The sequence below is a fragment of the Eschrichtius robustus genome, chromosome 6 (assembly GCF_028021215.1).
Source record: "Eschrichtius robustus isolate mEscRob2 chromosome 6, mEscRob2.pri, whole genome shotgun sequence".
Classification (NCBI taxonomy): Eukaryota; Metazoa; Chordata; class Mammalia; order Artiodactyla; family Eschrichtiidae; genus Eschrichtius; species Eschrichtius robustus.
In genome coordinates, this window is record NC_090829.1 from 97,534,196 (window position 1) to 97,551,166 (window position 16,971).

General features: G+C 37.5%; 1 protein-coding gene across 1 annotated transcript in view; it reads left to right on the top strand.

Annotated features, from left to right (window-relative positions):
• The window catches only part of ZBTB11 (zinc finger and BTB domain containing 11), a 29,501-nt gene extending 14,995 nt beyond the window's left edge, over positions 1 to 14,506 (top strand). The window contains exons 4-11 of the mRNA XM_068546827.1: positions 1,298 to 2,139; positions 2,341 to 2,520; positions 6,034 to 6,279; positions 7,837 to 7,981; positions 8,660 to 8,777; positions 11,394 to 11,552; positions 11,662 to 11,837; positions 12,410 to 14,506. Coding sequence (XP_068402928.1) covers positions 1,298 to 2,139; positions 2,341 to 2,520; positions 6,034 to 6,279; positions 7,837 to 7,981; positions 8,660 to 8,777; positions 11,394 to 11,552; positions 11,662 to 11,837; positions 12,410 to 12,927 — 2,384 coding nt within the window. The 3' untranslated portion in view covers positions 12,928 to 14,506. The remainder of the gene's footprint in view (positions 1 to 1,297; positions 2,140 to 2,340; positions 2,521 to 6,033; positions 6,280 to 7,836; positions 7,982 to 8,659; positions 8,778 to 11,393; positions 11,553 to 11,661; positions 11,838 to 12,409) is intronic.
• Positions 14,507 to 16,971: the final 2,465 nt, after the last annotated feature.

Consider the following 16,971-nt stretch of genomic DNA (forward strand, 5'->3'; position numbering starts at 1 on the left):
TAAAAGGACCACATTTTATGTATCTGGAGTCAAAACTGAAAAACACAGCAAACATGAGTCTTTTGGTTTTGGGGGTTTTCTGGCCATGCTGCATGGCTTGCGGGATCTTAGTTCCCTCACCGGGAATTGAACCCGTTCCCCCTGCAGCAGAAGCACAGAGTCCTAACCACTGGGCCAGCAGGGAATTCCCAAACATGAGTTTTTAAAAGGTTGCTTTGGCTCCCTGTATTTTAATAAAAGATCTCTTAAGATAAATTATTATATGAGAAAAGCAAGGCACAGAAAAATATGTGTGGTATAACACCTGCTATAAGAAGGAGGCATAAGAGTATTTGTTTGACTGTATAAAGACTCTAAAAATCTACAAATTCTTAATCATTCTGGTTATGGAGATGGAGTTCGACTTATCACTGTGTAATCTTCTGATTTTTGAATCATGTGAATATTAAAAATGGGTTTTGAAAGTGAAGTACTGAGAACTTAGAAATAAACTGATCTTATTTTCTCACATAAAATGAGAACCTAATACCTCATGTGTATAGTAATTGTGTTATTCCTTAGAACAAAGATAAGCAAACTATAACCCAAAGGCCACCAGTCCTCCTTTCCCTCCCTTTTTCTGAATTAAGTTGTATTGCACCACAGCCATGCCCATTTGTATACATATTATAATATATGGCTTCTCTTTCCAGCTACAATGGCAGAATTAAGTAGTTGCAATAGACACTTTATGGCCTGCAATCTTTATTATCTAATTCTATACAGAAACATTTTGCTGACCCTCTGCTGTAGACCTTGTTTTAAAGTTTTTAGTAGTAGAACCCTCTGTTCACAATCAAATTTTTATAGGGACTTCTATTATTAAAATATACAGCTACACTTACTGCAGTGAGGTTAGGGGACAGGTTGGTTGAACCCTGCCTACTCACCTGCCTCCCTCTCTTTTTTTACCCTCCATTCTCCAGCAGATGATTCTTGAGGGGAATTTGAGGAACCCCCGGGGTTCTAAGGAGTACAGTTTGAAAATGACTGCCTTACAACAACTCTTTGAGGCAGTAAGTGTGATATTATTTTCTATTTTAGGTATTGAGAGACTTGGCTCATAGAAATTAGTTAGTCAAGGCTTAATAAGCAACCAGAACTCAAAACAAATCCAGGATATTTAATTGCAGAATAAATGGTCATATTTGCCTTTATATTCTATTTTATATTGTCATAATCATACAGTAATTGTTTCTACAAGGTGTTTTAGTGGTGATTTGACTTTTTTGTCTTTCATCTTTCTTGTTTCACATAGGCTTTTGTAAGGCAAGCTTCCTTCCTTTACTGGAATTTGCCTACACTTCTGTGCTAAGTTTTGACTTCTGTAGCATGGCTGATGTAGCCATCTTGGCTCGTCATCTTTTCATGTCAGAAGTTTTAGAAATCTGTGAAAGTGTACATAAACTAATGGAAGAGAAGCAGCTAACAGTATATAAGAAGGGTGAGGTACAAACAGTTGCATCTACACAGGACTTACCAGAACAAAATGGAGGTACTGCACCTCCTGTGGCTAACAACGAGGGAACCACAACAACTTTATCCACTGAACTTGGGGATTGTGAAATTGTACTGCTGGTGAATGGAGAATTGCCAGAGCAGAATGGAGAGCTAGGACAACAGCCTGAGCCCCAGGTTTCTTCACAGACCGAAGCTGCTCTGTCACCTGTAGGCTGTGTAACTGATTCCCATCCTGAAATGGAGTCTGTTGATGTAGTAACAAAAAACAGCCAGACAGAACTAGAAACTTTAAACAGCAGAGAAGATGACACAGTCTCTAATACTCATCCTAAGCTTTCAAAAGAGAATGTAATCAGTAGCTCTCCAGAAAACAGTAATATGGGAAATGATACAGCAACAGAGGATATCTGTGCTGAAGATATTTCAGAGCATAGGCAGAACCTTGGCCAGTCTTTAAAAGATCAGGAAAATCTAGTTGAACCGACAGCACAGACAGACCATAGTCCCGATGATGATGATACTTACAGAAGCAGGCTTCGGCAGCGTTCTGTTAACGAAGGGGGATATATCCGACTACACAAAGGAATGGAGAAGAAGCTGCAGAAACGGAAAGCCATTCCCAAGTCAGCAGTTCAACAGGTAAGGTGAAAAAAGAGTTTACCTTTGTAGTTTTAGCTTTAAGTTGAAAGCATTCTGCGGTTATACTTATGGTGATAATTATCTTGGGGGGAAGGGGAGTGGATGCAGGAAAGCAATTTAATGTTTTAAATACCAATATTAAGATAATGTGAATTTGAGATAGTTAATTTATTTAGATTGTGTTTTCTGTTCTTTAATTAGGTGGCTCAGAAATTAGTTCAAAGAGGAAAAAAGATGAAACAACCAAAAAGGGATGCTAAAGAGAATACCGAAGAAGAAGCATCCCATAAATGTGGGGAATGTGGAATGGTTTTTCAGAGACGATATGCTCTTATAAAGCACATACTGAAACATGAAAGAGCTAGAGATTACAAGTGTCCAGTAAGTATCTGGAAAGCTAATTATAGATGGCTCTAACTTCATTATAAATAGAATCCAATTTACTGCTTCATTATTATCCTGCCATTTGTGTTCTCTCTTCTCTCTGTCTCCCTTATATTGCCGTAAGAGTTATCTTCTGATTTGTACATGTCATGTTCTTGCCAAAAAATGTTTACCTTTGCTTCTTCTTGATACCCTAGTAAGACAACAGTAAAATGATCTTTTTAAAAAGCTCATAGAAAGGCAAAAAGAACAGGAGACCTTAGCAACCAAATTCTGGATTCTGATAAATAGATGGAGTGTTTTTTGTTTGTTGGCTGCACCGTGCAGCATGCGGTATCTTAGTTCCCCGACCAGGGATAGAACCCGTACCCCCCTGCAGTGGAAACACAGGGTCTTAGCCACTGGACTGCCAGGGAAGTCCCTAGATGGAGTCATTGATTCAGCAGATTTGAAAGGGCTCATTCCCAGGCTTTCAGTGTGGAAAGCTAAGAATCAATCCAAATTGTATTGCAGAACTACCAAAAGGCTCAGAAATTAATGGTACTAGCTACCTTGAAAGTAGAGATGAGTCTAGTTGTTAGAAAGTCTTTTTTTTTTTTTTTTTTTTTTTTTTTAATTTATTTTTGGCTCCGTTGGGTCTTCATTGCTGTACGTGGGCTTTCTCTGGTTGCAGCTAGCGGGAGCTACTCTTCGTTGCGGTGTGCCGGCTTCTCACTGCAGTGGCTTCTCTTGTTGCAGAGCATGGGCTCTAGGTGCGCGGACTTCAGTAGTTGTGGCGCACGGGCTTCAGTAGTTGTGGCTTGCAGGCTCCAGAGCACAGGCTCAGTAGTTGTGGCACACGGGCTTAGTTGCTCCACAGCATGTGGGATCTTCCTGGACCAGGGCTCGAACCCGAGTCCCCTGCATTGGCAGGCGGACCCTTAACCACTTTGCCACCAGGGAAGTCCCTAGAAAGTCTTTTTAAGAAGTATGGGGCTTCCCTGGTGGCGCAGTGGTTGAGAATCTGCCTGCCAATGCAGGGGACACGGGTTCGAGCCCTGGTCTGGGAAGATCCCACATGCCGCGGAGCAACTGGGCCCGTGAGCCACAGCTACTGAGCCTGCGCGTCTGGAGCCTGTGCTCCGCAACAAGAGAGGCCGTGATAGTGAGAGGCCCGCGCACCGCAATGAAGAGTGGCCCCCGCTTGCCGCAGCTAGAGGAAGCCCTCGCACAGAAACGGAGACCCAACACAGCCAAATAAATAAATAAATAAATAAATAAATAATTAAAGATGCTAATAATTAAAAAAAAAAAAAGAAGTAAGTAAATTGCTACCACCATGCCTTCAGCCAAAGATCCATCTTCTACTCTCTGAAAAAGATAAAACCCACAACTGCTCTAGGGAACACTGTGAATAGTGAGGGTGAATGTACTATATACCAAACAAGGGAACGTAAAAGCATATATACTGAATATTGAATCTTTTCAAGCTCTCTTTCCCTACTCAAGTTCCAGCATGTTAACAACCAAACCCTTAATCTTAAAATAGAAGGATTTCTTAAAAGTGAGAAATCCGAAGTCTTATAACAAAAGATCTAAAGATACTGCTCATTAAAGCCTGTGGCTGACAATTTACTCCTCTGCTTACACACAAGTTCCAATCAGTTTTTAAATGTCTTATTTTGAAATGTGAATAGACATCAGGTATACAGACTCACAACAAATATTTCAAGCAAAAAAACAACTTTGAGGAATCCAAGACTATGCAGTTAGAAGAAAACTCAAAGCCCCCCCCCCACACACAACCCAAACCACAAACTATGATTTATATTAGAGATAAATTAAAAAATTACATCAATAAAACAATAACCATGTACTGTGTTTTTAAAAGGACACATCAAGAGAACAGAAGAGTTTTTCTTAGGAGTAAAATACATAATAACACATATAAAAATATCAGAAAAGTTAGGAAATACAATTGAGTAAATCACTCAGAAAATAAAGCAAAAGACAAGGTAAAAATGGGAGTGAAAGAAATTTTAGAGGATTGGTCTAGGTTTCTTCTAATATCCAGATAATTCCAAACAGAGAGCATGGAGAGAAAGAAATCATTAATGCAATGAAAAAAAAATTGAGAACTTGAAAATAGAAGTTTCCTTGTTAAAAGAGTGCATTGAATGTCCAGAATCATGGGTGAAAATAAATCTATACCAAGATATATTATGAAATTTCAGAATCAAAGTACAAAGAAAATCTTATAAATTACAAGAGAGAAAGGATAAGGGTTAGAATAGCTTCAGGCCTTTCAGCAGCAACAGTGGAAGTTAGAAGACAAAGGCACAATATCTTTAATATCATAAAAGGAAATGATTTCTAACTTGGAATCAGTAATCAAACTATATTTATGATGGTAGAATAAACAGTTTCAGACATGCAAGGTCTGCAAAGTTTTACCTCCCAAACTCCCTTTCTCAGGAAGCTGTCGGCAGAGGTATTCCTCTAAAATGAGCAAGACATGGGAAACGGGAAACATGGGGTCCAATCTGTAGAGTCCAAGTGGGGGAAACAACCGCCCCAGTTTGGAACACCAACATAGTGCTTTGACAGCGATCTCCTACAAGGTGATGTGTTTTAAACCTTCTCTCAGTAGACAGTTGAGAGAAAGGTTTGATGATGAATTAGCGGTAAATAGAAAGAGAAATAAAACAGAAAAGGAAACGAAAGGAAAGAGAATCATACTGTCTGTATGGTCCAGCTGTAATAACATGTACGTCATCCAAATAATGTAAGCACTGAAATTGATCTCATCAAAATGATCATAAAGCTGTATTGAGAAAGTATGGTAATGGGAAGGATCATGTACGTGTAGAGAGTGGAGAGGTAAAGGAGAGAGTCACTTCCTATTGTTCATATTACTCACTCAGAATTACAGAGATAATCATTAAGAAAGAGTCAAAAAAGTAGAGGTAGTGAACCAAAGGGCCAGTTTTATTTATTAAAAAAAAGGTTTGTAGATCATGACTATATATAACTCTGATTTTAAAATAAAGAACAGAAGCTTTCAGGAATACTCAACAAGTACAGGGTAAAACCCAAGGACTATCACAGTTTTATCTTCCTACTTTTTCCAGCCCCTATTTTTGCTCTTCCTAACAACTGTTAGTACTCATATAATAATAGTATTCTTGTCTTTGTCTGTATCTTACCATTCCTTCAAGACCCAGCCTTGGTGATGACACCTTTCCTTATACTCTGATTATTCCCTCTTCTTAAGTATTGATCTTTCACCTATTTACATATAAATCCTGTTTTTGTGGTTAGATTGTAAACCTTTGCAGAGCAGAGGCTGGGTCTGTCCCTTTCATTTCTATAGTGTGGTACCTAGCATATTGTCTTTTACATAGTATATATGTTTATTGAGTGATACATAATTGTAACAAAGATATGGAAAGTTGAAGTACGAGTTGAGTTTCACTTAACATTTGTGATGGAAATACATTCAGGCAGAATTTTGTTTACTTTTTCTTTTAGTTGTGTAAGAAACAGTTTCAGTACAGTGCCTCCTTGAGAGCACACCTTATTCGACATACCAGGAAAGATGCGCCTACTTCATCCTCTTCCAGTTCTGCATCTAATGAGGCATCAGGATCATCGTCTGAGAAGGGCAGAACCAAACGAGAATTTATATGTTCGATATGTGGAAGGACATTACCTAAATTATATTCTCTTCGAATACATATGTTAAAGCACACAGGGGTAAAACCACATGCATGCCAGGTAAAGCCATTATATTTATTTTGTTATTTAAAGAAGGTTGGAACATAACCGGTGATAAGACTGGTTGATTCTGGAGTCACATCACTTTTGTAAAATGTCATAGGAAGTCCAGAACTTTTTCAGTTTGTTGCCTAGGTCAAGGGTGGTTCCCAGTTCTGTTCTGTAATTTGTCTGAAGTTGTAACTTGAAATTAATCTATTTAGGATGTTCGGGAAACTTGCTAGGATTCAGAGTGATACTGGGTGAGAATAACCAATTCATCGTCTCAGTCATCCCTTAACGTTCAGTAGGACCAACCTGGCTTGGGAAGGAACCTGTTAGTTAAACACATCTTAGCAGAAATTCTGCCTAAGCTATGTGTCCTTCTCTAGAACTGAAGACTAAATGCCAAAATGTGATTCCTGGGTAAAGAATCCTGTGATAAGCCAGCTTTGGGCTATTTGCAACAGTGAAAAATTTCTAGTAGCACCTATAGCCTTGCATATAAGGATGACCCACTATTTTTATTAATAAGTGGTTTTGGAACCAGTGAAATTTTTAATGTTTTTCTCTCTCTCTTTCGTTTCTTAAGCTTCGTATTATAAGAAAAAAGAATGTGAGAGAGCAGAATAAACCCTCATGTGCTCTTCACCCAGCTTTAGTAGTTATCAACACATGGTCAATCGTGGGATTTTTTTTTTAATTTTTAAAAAATTTTTATTGAAATATAGTTGATTTACAATGTTAGTTTCAGGTGTTCAGCAAAGTGATTCAGTTATTCATTTATTCATTCATCCATTCACTCTTTTTTAGATTCTTTTCCATTATAGGTTATTACAAGATATTGAGTGTAGTTCCCTGTGCTATACAGTAGGTCCTTGTTGGTTATCTATGGTCAGTTGTATTTTATGTGTACTGTCACTCACTGCCTTACTTCCCCCTCCCTTCAGTTATTTTGAAGCCAAGTCCTAAGCATCATTTTATTCATATATTTAAAAACTAAGTGTTAATTGGGCCTCTGGTCTTCTAGTGTAGCACTACTCAAAATGTGTGGTCCATAAAAGGTAAGTGCAAAGATGGAGAGTAGGCATGTAGAAACTGTCATGGCAATTTGATATTGTGACATTTTCATTGTGTTTAACAAAAATCTCTCTCTAATAGATTGGGGAAAGAAAAGAACTGGTTCTTCATCATAGAGAGTTTAAGAAGCACCGTTGTAGTTGGTATAGCAGGAATTGAGTATATTGTTCTTGATTAAGCTCCCATGTCTCTTTTAATATAAGGTATATTGTTTACCAGTCTCACAAAGGACAGTATGAGGTTCTTTGGGGTACTGTTTGGAGTTCTTCCAGTGATCTCATGGGTGTAAGAAAAATAGCAATATTTGTTAACTACTGAATCAGAAGATGATCAATCAGCTAAAATCCTTGGCCCTTGTATCAACTTTAACTTTGTCATTTTGTTTATAATTTAAGTTTTTAATTTAAAATAGCATACTAGATTCTGTGTCCTCATTCTTCAGAAACAGCCCTTATCTCTTTTTCTGTTTTACTGGTTTAAACACCTGTGCTCTCTTAGGTCTGTGGAAAGACTTTCATCTACAAGCACGGTCTAAAATTACACCAGAGTCTCCATCAATCACAAAAGCAGTTCCAGTGTGAACTATGCGTTAAGTCATTTGTTACCAAACGGAGTCTTCAGGAACATATGAGTATTCACACAGGTAATGAGAAACTTATATTGACATAGTTACATGTTACATACTATTAATTTACTAGTATATTGATTATGCTGTAAGATGACTGTATGTGTGCAGTTTTTTATTAATGAGAGTAAAGGTTTTCTTGTTTTTTTGAGAGTAAAGTTTAAAAGTTGTTCTTACATCTAGTTTTAGAGCTATCTTATTTGTGTAAAAATTTTGTTTCAGTCAGTGCAGAAAAATGTGTACTGAGTATTAAATCCAGGCACCTAAAGAAATGGTCTTGCTTTTAAAAAGTTAAGCAATAGACAGATGTAACTGTCAACATGGTATTTGGCTTATAATTTTATTAGAACTTTTAGTCCACGTATACTTATTTTCATGTGTTTAAAGCAGTTACGTGGAAAATGGCCGATGAAGGGTAGATAATCTGCTCTTGAACTTGTATACAACTCTACACTGTTATAATCCAGATGATCATGCAAGCCTATCACATTCTGTGGGTAGTAGTAGTAGCCTCGCTAGTACTCTAGTTGAGAGAAAATAGGGATTTTGACATAGTTTGCTATTCTTAGAAGGTGGATGCCAAATGTTACAGCTTCCGTGCCCACTTGATACAATAACTTCTGAAATACAACGTAAAGCATTCTGTTGGAAGAGCACTGATTGCTGGATTTGTGACGTGGTTTTTATTTTTTATAGGAGAGTCCAAGTACCTTTGCTCAGTTTGTGGAAAGTCTTTTCACAGGGGCTCTGGGCTCAGCAAGCACCTAAAGAAACACCAACCAAAGCCTGAAGTTCGAGGCTATCATTGTACTCAGTAAGTATTTAATATGTGAACCATTCAACTAATTTCCTTGTGTTCTTACTCAGTTTATTTGAAAGTTGTTTCAAAAGAAAATATTTGAGGTGACTATAGTTGATAACACTGTATAATATGATTGAATTTTACTAAGAGAGTAGGAACTTGAATATTCATATGTAATTATACGTGCACACACACATATATATATCTGAGGTGATGGATGTGTTAACAAATGGGAGGATTCCTTTCACAATGTATACATATACTGAATCACCACATTGTACACTTTAAATATCTCACAATTTTATTTTGTCAGTTACACCTCAGTAAAACTGAAAAAGGAGAATACTTGAAGATAATATTAAACTGTTATTTGTTTACTCTTGATTTTAATCAGTTTGTTTTTGTCTAGATGTTCCTAATTATTTATGTAACAGTTTTATTTAGACACAAATTTCATACCATACAAATCACTCATTTTAAATGATTTAAAGAAGTTGTTCAAATGTGCAACCAGTTCTTTCCTACAGTAGGGACTGTAGGAAAGAAGGGTCCCTTGGTGCCAGCCAGAGATTCTTCCTAGGCAGTTCCTCGGAAGTACTGGGCCCTTTGCTCGTTTCTCCCTTCTTCAGATTCCTTTTTCCCTCTTTTCATTTTCCAAAGCCTCCTGAAATCTTTTTTATAATTGAAGTAAAGTTCATATAACATAACATTCATCATTTTAAAGTGTTCAATTTAGTGGCTTTTAGTACATTCACAATGTTGTGCAAGCATCACCACTAATTCCAGAATGCCTTCAATACTCAGCCAGGCAGTTTACAATTCTGCCTTGGTCTTTTCTTTCTGTTTGTGCAGAGTCAGCCATTGGTGAGAGTATAGAGCCTTTTCAGGTCTTTTCTGAGCATGTGCCCAGCACTGGGCAGATATTTGGACTTCTAGATTCCTGGGAATATGTGAGAGTTTTTCAAAGCTCTTATTCCTCAAAACATCTCAGTCTCCAGCCTTTTCCTCCCAGGCTTTTGGTTTGGATATTGTTTGCACCGAACTGCTGTTCCTTGCCCCAGCAGCTGTGGCTAATACATTTGCCTGTAAGTGTTTCCAGCCATCTACTCCTCTCTACTCCCCACCCCTCCCCGAGTCGTCAGCCCTGGAAGAGTTAGGGTAAATACAAGCAAGCCCTTTGAGGGGCAACTTCAAGGAGTCACCAGATAGCTCAAAACAACTACAGTTCTGTGAGAATAAGTTCCTCTGGTACTAGGAACCCATAGCAGAAATGCAGTCTGTCTACTGAGCTGAGGAGCCCGGGGATGGGGCCAGGGTAAGTTGAAATGCCACAAAGCTCTCTTACCAAGATTCAGCAATTTTTTTCTTGATTAAATATTTACCTGGTCACTGTAAACTTTTAGTTTCCAGAGGTCCAATAAAATTGATTCTGACAGTTTTTGCCCATTTGTTTACTGCTTTCATGTAGGGATGGGCTTTTGGAGTTACCTACTCTGCCCTATATGCTGATGTCACTCTATAATCAGTCTTATTTTAAAACAAAGATAGTTTATTATTCATACATTTTTAGTTGCAAGTATAAGAAAACCCAATTTAAACTGACTTGAGGGCTTCCCTGGTGGCTTAGTGGTTGAGAACCCGCCTGCCAATGCAGGGGACACGGGTTCGAGCCCTGGTCCGGGAAGCTCCCACATGCTGCGGAGCAACTAAGCCTGTGCGCCACAACTACTGAGCCTGCGCTCTGGAGCCCGTGAGCCACCAACTGCTGAGCCCACGTGCCACAACTACTGAACTCTGCGCGCCTAGAGCCCATGCTCCACAACAAGAGAAGCCACCACAATGAGAAGCCTGCGCACCGCAAAAAAAGTAGTAGTCCCACCGCAACAAAGAGAAAGCCCGCGTGCAGCAACGAAGACTCAACACAGGCACTAATAAAAACAAATAAATAAATTTATTTAAAAAAATTAAAAAATAAACTGACTTGAATGAAAGTCGAGCCTAGGAGTCTGAATGGTTTAATGTAAACTGGTTTCAGATTCATTAGCACTTGATGTCTCTGAGACTCCCTATGGACAAGGCAGTGGCAATGATTTCAGCCTCACATCCTTTCAACTCCCAAATTGTCAAGCTGCTTTTCTCGTAGTTCCTATAAAAGCCCTGAGGTTCACTACCATTGGATCTGGTTAGGGCATTTGGTTTTCTGTGAATCAATCACTGTGGCTAAGAGAATGCTGTGCTCTGATTGACCTAGGCCTAAGTCAGTTGCTCCATCCCTATGGTCAAGAGTGAGGCCTACTTCCAGCAGATGGATGGAGACTGGGAGTGGGTGAACAGGGATGTAAAAAGGGGAGATCAGATGGGGCTGAGGAGGAGACAGAAAATAATAACACCTATGATAACCTTTGGGAGCTGTGCAGGATTCTTTCTAAAATGTTTCTAGTACTCTGCAGCTAAAAGAACTTAAGATCCTGCAGCCTTGAAGCAAGATTGGAATAGTAAGAGTTGTTTTTGTTTTAAATTGGGATCATCTTGTGGAGTTCTAGAAACCCAAGAATATACTGATTTCTTGGAAACTTCTTTTAAAAGAATAAGATGATCCAGTTGGGTGAATGAACTTTGTTATTGCAGATGTGAAAAAAGTTTCTTTGAAGCTAGAGATCTTCGCCAGCACATGAACAAACATCTTGGTGTGAAGCCATTCCAGTGCCAGTTTTGTGATAAGTGCTATAGTTGGAAGAAAGATTGGTATTCCCATGTGAAGTCTCACTCTGTCACTGAGCCTTACAGGTGGGTAAATCTGAGGAGGATCTGAACTTGAGATATAAATGTACTTGGATTAATTATTATGGGTTCTGGTGCTTTGGAAAAAATAATTTGGGTTTTTCCTTTATTTTAGGTGTAATATATGTGGCAAAGAATTTTATGAAAAGGCATTGTTCAGAAGGCATGTAAAGAAAGCTACCCATGGAAAAAAAGGAAGAGCGAAGCAAAACCTGGAACGGGTGTGTGAACAATGTGGAAGAAAATTCACTCAGCTGAGAGAGTATAGGAGACACATGAACAACCATGGAGGTAACTATACTTCATATAGTTTTATATATATATAACTTTCAATAGACTAAAAGCCAGTCCAGTGGTGATTCTCCTTTTACCATTCCTCTTGCCTATTATCTCGCTTTCCTTAATAAGAGATTAATCCCATATTGTGGAAGATTTATTCAGGTGACAGAGGTTATCCTGAACCTGACTATCTAATTGTTGTATAGATAGACAGATTCCTGTTTTAGTGAGCTTAATATTCTATATCAATATTTTTATGCTGGAATGGACTACTTGAAGCTTCTGGTTTTTTATCCTAGGATTATAGGATTGCTGTGAAGGCTAAAAGAGACTATTCACAGAATCTCAGGATTGTCTCTCAGTAACTTCTATCAATGGGAACATCTTTAGAGAGATTATATCCAGAATCTACTTTATTCTAAGAGAAACCATTCGGTCCTAATTAAAAGATCGCCATAGTCAAGATAGAAAGGTTTATGGGCGACTGTACTTAAAAGAAAAGCATTATTTATCAGGAAGCTGTAATATATTTTGGTACTTGGACCTCACCACACATACACCTCTCTTCTTTTTTTTTTTAATAGGAGTTAAGCCATTTGAGTGCTTAACATGTGGAGTAGCTTGGGCTGATGCCCGATCTCTAAAACGCCACGTCAGAACACATACAGGTGAACGGCCCTATGTCTGTCCCGTATGTAGTGAAGCCTACATAGATGCTCGAACACTCCGTAAACATATGACTAAATTCCACAGAGATTATGTGCCTTGCAAAATTATGCTGGAAAAAGATACCCTTCAGTTTCATAACCAAGGAACTCAAGTGGAGCATGCTGTTAGCATCTTAACAGCAGATATGCAGGAACAAGAAAACAGCGGTCCTCAAGAACTTGAAACTGTGGTAGTAACAGGAGAAACTATGGAAGCTCTCGAAGCTGTTGCAGCTACTGAAGAATGTCCGTCAGTATCTACACTTTCTGACCAAAGTATTATGCAAGTGGTTAACTATGTGTTAGCACAACAGCAAGGACAGAAGCTATCTGAAGTTGCAGAAGCTATTCAAACTGTTGAAGTAGAGGTGGCCCATATTTCAGAAACAGAGTGAATGTAGTAATGGAGATGAACAGAAGGGACATCTCACATAAATTGAACTCACAGAACATTTGTTTACAGTGCTATGTGGCTGTCCGCCTAGAGTTTGTATGTCAAGGCTCTGGGCTGTTTTGGTGGTGTTTTAACATTTCTAAACGGTTTGTCTGGCTAATGGGTTCTGTAGAAAAGTCCATTTACTGTAAAGAAATTGAAAACAAATCTATTTGATGGCAGTGGATTATCATGGTATACTTTTTATGAATTAATGTTTATAAAGAACTGTACTAAATAAATTAAAAACCGTACAGTTTCATTTGCATTTTGACATTATTATATACTTTGAGTTTAAAAGGCTGTACTAATTGGCTTTTCTTCTCTTTTATTCTCAAAATATAGAGGTTCTGTGATTTCATTTGCCTTGTTTATGGATTAAAAATTCTAATATAAAACATTTTAGTGCGATACATAAGTATATTACATCTTTTTAAATGCTTCAAATCTGTGATTCTTGACTTACTATTTATTTTAACCCCTTATAAAGTCAGGGATTCTTTATTTTAAAGCACTTAATGAGTTACATGTTGTAATCAAGTTTGCACAGTGTACTTAATCTATATGGGGAACCCTTAAATGAATAGCTGATTTATTAAAATGCATGAAATGCCTATTAAAGCCTTACTCTACTATCCTTCAAGGCAAGTAAATTGACCATGAGCAAAGAACACTATTATTAAACTCTGTTGATGGGAAATTTCTCCTTGATAACATAAGATAATAAATGGGAAAAAAGAAGTTAAAACTAGGTTTGGTATGTTTACAGCTTTTGTATCATGTTTAATTGTTCAATTTTGTTGAAAAACTGCAGTTTAGAAGTAGGATAGCGATATAGACATCTGCAGTGGTCCTGTGGATACCATGTAATTGTCAAGTAATTTCAGAATATTGAGAATTCTTCAGCCCTCATTACAGTATACTAGTTAAAGAAATTGATTATGGCCCACCAAATTGTTAAAAGTAAATTCTTTTTAAAAGTTGCCTGAGAGTTAAATTAATTTGTATGTTTGATTTTGAAATTCCCACCTCTTTAAGCTATCGAGTTTTCTCGTTTTTCAAAATAACCACGGGGAGATGCCACATTTCTCTCCTGGGAAACTACCACTCAAGCTGTAATTGTTAAAATTAAACTTCTAAGTATTAGAAGCTAATACAAGTTGTAAAATTAAGATACAAGCAAATCACATGTAAGTCATTCCTAAAGCACAAGAAAAGAATGTGCCTTGATGTACATATATTATTAAGATGCTTATTCCAGTTTACTTTAAAAGTGGCTTAAAAGATGGAGAATAAATGTGATGCCATGCATGCATTATACCTGTATATGTAATATTTGCATTTGCAAATTTCCCGTTGTTTCAGTAGCTGTGTGGCTGACTTTCAGTTTTAAGTGGATTAACATACAGTCTATAACTTTATAATGGCTGCTTGTTTATCAAATCTTTCAGTTAGTGAAAATGTATTTCAACCTGACAAAAATTTGGAATTGTGTTTTTATGTTCCCTTGTCACCATTGTTACTAGATTTAGTTAATTGTATAAGACCCATTAATGTATGTCATAAATATGTAAATAAAAGACGTTGAATCTTGTTTAAAGCATAAGCTTTGGAGTTGAACTTGTCACTATTTTCAGCTCATAAATCAGTTGCTGTTATTTGATATGTTATTGTGAGTTAATCCGTTTTTAAAGGGGAGGGGAATTGACACATTAAAAAATAAGCATTGACGGAACACATAATACTATTAAGACTTATTACACTTAATCTTTTTTTTTTTTAAATTATTTATTTATTTTTAGCTGTGTTGGGTCTTCGTTTCTGTGCGAGGGCTTTCTCTAGTTGCGGCAAGCGGGGGCCACTCTTCATCGTGGTGCGCAGGCCTCTCACTGTCGCGGCCTCTCTTGTTGCGGAGCACAGGCTCCAGACGCGCAGGTATTACACTTAACTGTACTACTTTTAATTTTGTGGTAAGATTAACTGCCATCTTTGGATAATTTAAATGTGTTTAGAGAATTACATAAATTACATGTAGAAATAAGTGTTAAGGTTCCAAAAATTCAGTTTTATATTTCCATGGGGAAAATTCTCTATTTCGTTTGTAGTAATTCATTTTTAGAAGCACACATTGATTTGTTGTTGTCAGATGACTTCCTTCCTGATTAAATCTGCTTGTTACTGCTGTTTTATTAAAAGCCGTTGGTTGTTTACATAATTTCACAAGGTTACCTAAACTGATAAATTTAGAGTTAATCCAGACCTTCAGTGTCTTGTCTTTTTTTAAAAAAATAGCTTTGACGTAAACTGTGCATGATGCTTCCCACTCATAATTGAATCAGGACATTTAAACCTATAATCTTCATGGAGGTTCCTAAACAGGGGTTTTACATCTGTTTGGAAAATAAAAACAGTCTTTGTCTCCCCTGATCTTATAAATTTATCAGTTATAGTTTGTAAAGGCTTGGAGCAAAGATGCATAGATAACTTGTTTAATTATTTTAAATATACCAGCCTTATAGTCTATTATCTGAAGTTTTGAAGTTGAATACTGCTGTTTATTGGATTTCTCCAGAGTTTTATAAATGTTAGAGTATAAGCGCATCTCCAGTAGGGCCTTATCTTTGGAATCCTGCGCCACCTGCCTACGCTGAAAAAGGGTCCTCCCAGATCAGTTTTATGTTTGCTTTTGTTAAGATTGTTCCAAGAGTATCAATGGCTAGGTACTATTTTCATATTAATTTCTCAAACTTGGTTTCCTAGACCAGCAACTGTAAATTTGAACTTTAGACCAGTGTGAGAACAAGGTCATTGTTCTAAGTCTTAAAGGGAGGCTGTTTGCCCACCTCGTGCCCAGTCTGGGACAGACAAATATCTTTGCCTGGGTTGGTGAATGGAGTTTTTTTCTGGCTTGTTCTTTCACCGAAGATGTAAGCTCTTCAGTGGTTCCAGCCCAGCTTTGTGTGGAATTCTTAGTTCCAATCTGTGTGGACCTAAATCCTGATCTCTTGTCCCTTCTGGGCTTTCAAAAGCCAACGCCTTTGAAACTGGCAGTCCCATCTATCACAAGGCTACTACAATTCCAACTCAGTTTCCTCAGACTCGGGGACCCTAGGACATTCTGTTTCTTAAAGTCTTAGTACTACGATTTTCTTTTTTTTTTTTAATTTTTATTTATTTGGCTGCGCCAGGTCTTGGTTGCGGCCTGCAGGCTCTTAGTTGCAGCATGCATGCAGGATCTAGTTCCCTGACCAGGGATTGAACCCAGGCCCCCTGCATTGGGAGCGTGGAGTCTTAACCACTGGACCACCAGGGAAGTCCCACTATGATTTCAAAGGAGTTTGTTTTAGCAGAGATGTATAGGTATTTTAGTCTTTTCCAAATCCTGGAAAACAAATAGTACTGTTTCTTTAAATATTTTTCTCCTCTGGTTACTTTTCTTCTTTATTTCTAAGAGGAAGTTTTATTTCTACCCTCAATACCTGTCTCATTCTCTCCTTTTTCTCCATTCCTGATAACCTTCTGGGAGTTGCTCAACTTCATCTTTAACTGTTTTTTTAACTGAATTATCTATTGAATTCATTTTAAAATTTATATTTCTTATACTAGCATTTCCACTTAGTTCTTCGTAGGTGCTTATTCCTGCTTCTCTTTTCCATTCTTCTTTCCTTATCTTGTTGATTGGATTTATTGTGCTCATTTGAATTCTTACTGTGTTCTGTGTGCTCTACAAAAAACATTACTTTCTGTGAATATACCACAACTTGACCTTTCTACCACTGATGGATGTTTGGGTTATTTTCAGTTTGGGGTTATGAAGAATTCTGCAAGGCCCATTTTTATCCTCTTGGTATATATATATGAACATGCATTTCTGTTGGGTGCATAACTAAGTGGAATTTGAGTCATTTGGATTTGTGGATGTTCAACTTAAGCAGATAATACCAAAATATTTTCTGAAGAGACTGTGCCATTTTACACTCATCAGTGCTGGTTGCTTCACATGCTT